This window comes from Lolium rigidum, chromosome 3 (genome assembly GCF_022539505.1).
Source record: "Lolium rigidum isolate FL_2022 chromosome 3, APGP_CSIRO_Lrig_0.1, whole genome shotgun sequence".
In the NCBI taxonomy this organism is placed as follows: Eukaryota; Viridiplantae; Streptophyta; class Magnoliopsida; order Poales; family Poaceae; genus Lolium; species Lolium rigidum.
Window position 1 is genome coordinate 120,089,839 of NC_061510.1, and position 6,997 is coordinate 120,096,835.

At 47.9% G+C, this 6,997-nt stretch overlaps 1 protein-coding gene across 1 annotated transcript; it reads right to left on the bottom strand.

The window, feature by feature from the left end:
- Nucleotides 1-971, bottom strand: LOC124695423 (peroxisomal membrane protein 11-3-like). The gene has a single exon (XM_047228275.1). It carries the CDS (start codon nt 969-971, stop codon nt 231-233), a length of 741 nt encoding a protein of 246 aa, XP_047084231.1. The 3' UTR covers nt 1-230.
- Nucleotides 972-6,997: the final 6,026 nt, after the last annotated feature.

Genomic DNA, 6,997 nt, shown 5'->3' on the forward strand with positions numbered 1-6,997 from the left:
TTAACGCACATAACAAGACATTCCAATTGATTTTTCTGAAATCTATCATGAGCAGCATCAGCAGTTGTTCCCAACCAAATGCATGAGCATGAATTTCATCCGTACCACCAACATCCTCGGCATCCAGATTCCAGAAGCCACTATTTTCATCATTTATCAATACAGTGTTTCGCCTCAATTTTGAGCTTTATTTCATCCTATTGTCAACTGTGTTGTATACCTCGAGGTTTTCAGCAAGACTTCCAGTTCTTGTGCGTGCTGATGAGCGCCGACAGCAGTCCGGCGGACGCGGTGAGCGTGGAGCTACCGAGCATCCCCTTCCCGTCCGTGACGTCCCCTAGCGCCATGAACGCGTCCGCCACGTCCTGCACAACGGAGAGCCGCTTCAGCAGCAGCTTCCCCTGAATAGTCCTCACGGCCTCGTTTTCCTCCTCCCCGCAGCCCTGCTTGAGCCGCATCGTGTTGATGGAGGACTCCATCTTGGCCACTTCTTTGAGTTTGATTGTGATGGAGCCGACGTAGCCGAGCAGCTCGGCCCAGGCGCTGAGGCGCTGGAGGTGCGGGAGGAGGTGCGCGGGCAGGAGGCCGGCCTTGGCGAGCCAGACGAACTGCTCGAGGAAGTAGTAGACGCCCTCGCCGCCGTAGGCGAGGAGCACGAGGGGCGGCGGGAGAGGGAGGGGGCCGGCGCGGAGGGCGTTGACGTCCTGCACGAACTTGCCGAGGCGGAAGGCCTTGCGGCTGAGCCCGACGCTGGACTCGAAGGCCTTGAGCCGCGCGGAGGCGGCCGGGGGTAGAGGAGGCCCCGCGGCGAGCGCGAGGCGCGCGGCGTAGCGCGAGATCTTGAGCAGCTTGTCGACGCCGTCGCGGCGGGCCAGGTAGGCCTCCAGGTGGGCCAGGAAGTCCCGCGGAGGCGCGCGCGCGGCGGCGGCGGCGGCGGGCTTGCGGGTGCGAGGGTCGGAGACGGAGGCCATGGCGGGGCGGGCGGCGGGGCCGGAGCAACGGCTGTCGATCGGGTCGTGTGTACCGGTGGTTGCGTGAATGATGCGGGCAAGCTGCCTGTCGTGCAGAGTCGTCGTAGGATTTCGTTTCGTTTCGGTTCGAGTCGACGACGGACAGGGGAAGGAGGAGTAATGATTGGACTGGCGACGGGGCCCATGTGCAGGTGTGAGAACTCGACTGGGCACTACCCCGTTGCCGTTGGCCAAAGAATGCCGGTGTGGGTACACCAAACGCACGCGGGAAACGTGCGCCGGAGTACGCGCTAGCACGTATCAGCGCACGTTCAGTAACGTGCAGGTGGCTCGCAAACCTTGCAGCACGTGGTTTTTAGGTCTTCCGCGTCTGCGTCTCCCAGGTGGCGGCGGAAAAAATTTCCTGCTCCAATCTCCGGCATCTACATTGGGTCCCTCTTCTTCCGATTGCCGCTCCGGCGGTAGGAGGGAGGGGGATCCCGTTTTTTTGCATGGTACTTAGGGCTAGGAGTTCTCTGGCATGGCGCGCTGTTGGGGTGGTGGGAGCGGCGTCCGGGTAAATAAATCTGCCTCAATTCTTCTTCCACACCGGCGCTGTCCTTCATGGCGGTGTCTCGGAGTTGGTGGCACTGTGTGTTTGCCGATCTTTCAGATTGGTGGCTTTAGGGTTCATGGATGGTGTCGGCGAGGCGGCGGCGACGACTCCATCAGATGGTTTTTCCTCCTGCTCAGTCCCCGTTGCTGCGGTGTTGTCTCCGGTGCCAAGGTGGAGCAGAGAGGATTCGTCCGAGAGTACGTGCGGACGGTGGTCCGCACCGGTGACAGACTTGGAAGATGGTGCACCTTGTGGTGGGTTCGTGGTTTAAGGCTGATGGTTCTGGTTCCCTACTCCGACATCGTCGTGCGTGGGTGCCAGTGCTGAACTTCGATGGCGTGTCCAGAGACATGCTGCCCTGGTCTAATTCTTTCAACGGCAATGGTTTGTCCTATGGCAAACTACATTGGAGGTCCGAAAAGCTGATGATCAGCGATGGAGCCGCGTCGAGCTCAGGTGAAGAGGTGATATGTCCATTTTTTTCCTTGGTGGCTGCTACGGTGGTGCCAAAGAAGATGGATAGGCTGCTACTTAGGGCTAGGAGTTCTCTGGCATGGCGCGCTGTTTTTTAATCCTATCTTTCCAGATCTGTAAGATCGGTGTATACGTATTTTGTATTATTTATCAATGAGAATCGTATTACTATGAAAAAAAAAGTAACGTGCAGGTGTATATGAACGTACAACTTCCTTCGCTTTAGAGACGTGACCGGCGTACTTCCTTACAAGTAAAAAACTAAATTTGACCACCAATTTTTTTTTAAAAAAGGAGCAACATATATGACATCATATCGATATAATATAGAACTACGTTTCACGACAGTACTCGTGATACTAAATTGATGTTGAAAAAGTTGCCACTATTTTTCGCAAAGTCATTAAATTTTAAAATATTTGACTTGGGGCAAAAGTATATATTGGGAGTACGGAGCACGCCTCTTTGATGCGGGTTTGGGACCACGGATATGGGCGATGCTGCGATGATAATCTTCATCAAGTGATCACTCGCTCGCCGATGCACCGCCTCCTTCCTCTCGTCCAGCGGCGTCATGCACTATCTCCTTCCTTCCAATTCAACGCATGGCCTCTCGTCCCCGCCTCTTCGACAAAATGGTCGATACCTTTGATTCCATCAATGTGATTGATTGGGATAAGTATGATGCCTCTTTTGACTTCCAAAGATTAGGAGGGCGAGGAAGATGCGCTCATTTCCAAGGTCAAAGCTCACGTCGTAGTCAAAGAGGAGAAATCACTATGGTTGCTTCTGTTACGAAAGCATGGCAAAGCACAATCATAGTGGAGTCTTCCTCACCGAGGCCTGACAAAAGGAGATCGATGACACCTTCATCAAGATAGAAGGGGAGGAGAAAGACAAGGCCAACGACCATGACACTGCGCCCTGGATCATATCGACCGATACAAACTCAGGTTGACGATACTTAGAGTGGCACGCTGCCATCCTTGGAAGGAGTACAAGAGGTTGTTGGATTAGTGTGATAGGAAGGATTTAGAGTGTCTTGAAGTTTGTGTTTACTATGTTATGTTTTAATCCAAATTTAGAAGTTCTAGAATAAATGTTTTTGGATTGTCTTGAAAAGTATAGTTTAAACTAATGTAAATTGAAGTTGAAATAGAGTTTATATACAGCCTTAAGAGAAATAAAAGAGAATAAATATAAAAGCTACTATAGTTTCAGAAAGAGTGAATTCCACCTTTTACCTTGTAGTAGTTTTGTATTTGTGACACTAATTACCCTGCCTAGTGAAAATTTGCGTAAATTACCCATTTTAAAGGCTTTCTACCCTTATTTTTTCGTGGGTGTCCATTGGGCAAAGTGTTAGGTAATGATCGGGGTCCAAAAATATCAAAACGTTAGTGATGAAGGGAACATATGGATTAAACAAGTTGGGCATATATCGTCCATGAGGCCCTTCTATATTTACATATCTTATCGCTCCACATCGACGTATCATACCTATTCTATCTAACAATTACAAGTGAAATGATAAATTAGGTATAAACCATGTTTAAAGTCTCCTAAATAGGATATTTTGGTAGAAGTTCCACTAAATCGGGAAATATGTGTCACAAATGCATAACTACAAGGTAAAAGGTGGAATTTACTCTTTCAGAAATTTAGAAAAAAGGCTGCGAATTACACGGAAACTAACAATCTTATGATAATAATGTCTAAACATGCGTTCTATGAAACACCTTCCATCCCTATTTACTTGGTGCAGACATATTTTAATTGAAATTTTAACCATTAATTTGACTAACAAAATCTATGTTATATACTATATGAACTCTACCAATGATTTATATCTGAAAAGAGTTTTGAATAATACAATTTCCATAACAAGGATCTTATGTAATAGGGATTTCTATTTTCGTGCCCCTGGTTCGTTAGTTGTACTCAGTTTTCCCAAGCCCCTTAGTTTTTCCTCAGTTTTCCCCTCCCTCTAGTTTGAAACCCGTCGCAGACGCTCAGACGGGAGGGTTGCCGTCTGGTCAGAGGCCTTCACCGTTACCGGTGACGGCTAGGGAGCCGCGTTGGTGTTGAATTGACCGTTTCTTTCGAACTGTGTTGACTGGAGGAGCTCACCCAAAGCTTTCCACTCCGCCCGAGACTGGAGGAGCTCACACACCGTCCCTCCGCCGCCACGCCGTCCTGCCCTCCTACATTATGGCGTCGTCCGCCGCCGAGCCGCCCCCGCCCCCACCACCACCACCGGGAGGCGGAGAGGGCTCCGCCTCCACCAGATCTAGATCTACCCCTTTCGCGGAGTTTGTATGTCCATCTGGTGTGCCAACCGTTCGCGTCAGCCGCGGAGAAGATTGGGAATCGGAGGGATCTAACGCATGTATTCCATCTGGGTAAGCATCATCTGCCTATGTGAATTAACAGTAGGCAGTTTTTGAGCGTCAATCGTTGTTGCTCAACTAACTGCGTTGCTTTTCGAATAGGATTGATCCAGCGCTGGCTTTTCGGCTGGTGGTTAGGCTGGATTCTAGCTTTACGCGTGATTCTAAACGCTATAAGAATGGGTTTTACTTCCCTACGGTGGTTGCAACCACCATCTCGTTGAGGAATTTGAAAGCTAACATCTGCGCTCGATGCAGCTGGAGCTCCGACGACGCGAGTTCATTTCGAATATTTGCACAACAAGGAGGGAAGATTTGTTCCACTAATTTCCGACGACGATCTGGGAATTCTTTTTGCTTTGAATGCTTCTTGCCGGTTCGGTAAAATTGGTATCCATGTGGACAGGGGCCGGGCATCATCTCTCTCTGGTGCTGGGGCATCATCAGGTGGTCGGGCATCATGTTTCTCTATTGCTGCTGCCTCTTCTAACAGTGTGCGCCGCGGCGCTCCTTGTAGGTCCACAGCAGCACCATCTGTCCCCACTGCTAGTGGTAGCCAGATCGTTCGTACGGTCGATGTGGAGGACGATGCGGACATTGAGGATCGATCTCCTCAAGATGATGAGGATGAGTTGATGTTTCCTGAATTGGTAGATCGATGCGATAAGCGGGCAATGGAGGATCAATACATGGAAGATATTGCTTTTGGTGCCGGATTTGATGACACTGATGATGAAGAGAAGAATGAGAATGATGACAGCCTCGTTTTAGCCGATTACGAAGGTGAAGACTTGCCAACAATTGAGTGGAATAGGGAGGATCCCCAGCTTGCAGAAGGCACCGTGTTTCAAACAATGATGGACTGCCGTAATGCAATTACTACATATCACATTCTCACTAAGAATAATTATGAGGTTATTAAAAGTGAGCCAGGTAGGTTCACAATTAAATGCCCATACCTAAGGTGTAGGTTTAGGCTGCATGCATCCACAATGCGCGAAGCGGCTTGGTTCGGGTACTACGCCAACCGGTTGTGTATTTAGATCACGGTGTAAAATTTGTTATCTATTACTGACATCCCTTATCATTATGTTTCAGATAAAGAAGAATAAGGAGATCCATAGGTGTCCACCTCTAGGGGAGAGCCAGAGCTGAAAACAAAGCTAGCGAAGACTAGGTGGTTGGTAGATATAATCCTAGATTGGCTGAGAGAAAATCCTTCACTTGGTCCAACAGCACTCATAAAAAAGGTGGTTGAGAAGTATAAAATGAAAGTACCTTACATGAGGATGTTCTATGCAAAGGAAATAGCTCTTGACAAGATCAATGGTCGATGGAATGAAAGCTTTCAGTTGCTTTACACTTTCAAAGCTGAAGTGGAGATGGCTAGTCCGAGACGAGTGTTGTAGCGATAGACAAGCATACAGTTCCCTACAAATTGAAAAGCGGGAAGGTAATGCACAAGGAATGTTTTAGAAGGGCTTTTGTTTGTTTCAAAGCTTGCTGGAAAGGCTTTTTGGACGGTTGCAGGCCTTATTTGGCCGTGGATGCATCAGCTCTTCATGGCAGGTTTAAAGGACAGCTAGTTGCTGCTACTGCACTTGATGGACATAATTGGATGTTCCCTGTTGCTTATGGGGTTTTGGAGGTTGAGTCACAGGAAAGTTGGACTTGGTTTCTGCAGAATTTGCGCGACCTTATAGGTCATCCACCAGGACTTATTATCCACACAGAAGCTTGCAAAGGTTTGGAGACTGCGCTAGAATCAGTATTCCCTGCAGTGGAGCATAGGGAATGTATGCGACACTTGGTACAGAATTTTACAAAGAAATTCAAGGGTAAATTTTTTACTGACAACCTATGGCCAGCTTCATACACATGCAGCTCTAGGAAGCATCTGTTTCATTTGGATGTGTTGTATAAACAAAAACCTGGGGTGAAGGAGTACTTGGATGAACATCATGGTAGGGTGTGGTCAAGAAGCCAATTCAATGAAATTTGCAAGGTAAACTATGTAACAAGTAACCTTGCGGAGAGTTTCAATTCAAAGGTCAAGTCATTAAAAGGGCTTATGCTGTGGCAAATATTTGATAAGATTAGGCAGATGATCATGATAAAGATCGATCTGCGTCAAAGAATTGCATCCACAAATTATGTTGGCCATCTCATGCTCCCATCTTTGATTAAGTCTTTGCATGACAGAGCAAAACAATTGAGGATGCAATGCGTCAGAAAAGGAATGGAGGCTGAGGTAACTGATACGTCCAAAACGTATCCACTTTCCCGAACACTTTTGCTATTGTTTTGCCTCTAATTTGTGTATTTTGGATGCAACTAACACAGACTAACGTCGTTTTCGACGAAGCTGTTCGGTGTCTCGTTTTTGTGCAGAAATCCAACTTTCAGGAAAAACCTCGGGATTTTGACAGAAGGCCCTATTTTCCCAGAAAACTCACGGAGCCAGAAGGGCAAGTGATACGTCTCCAACGTATCGATAATTTCTTATGTTCCATGCCACATTATTGATGTTATCTACATGTTTTATGCACACTTTATGTCATATTCAT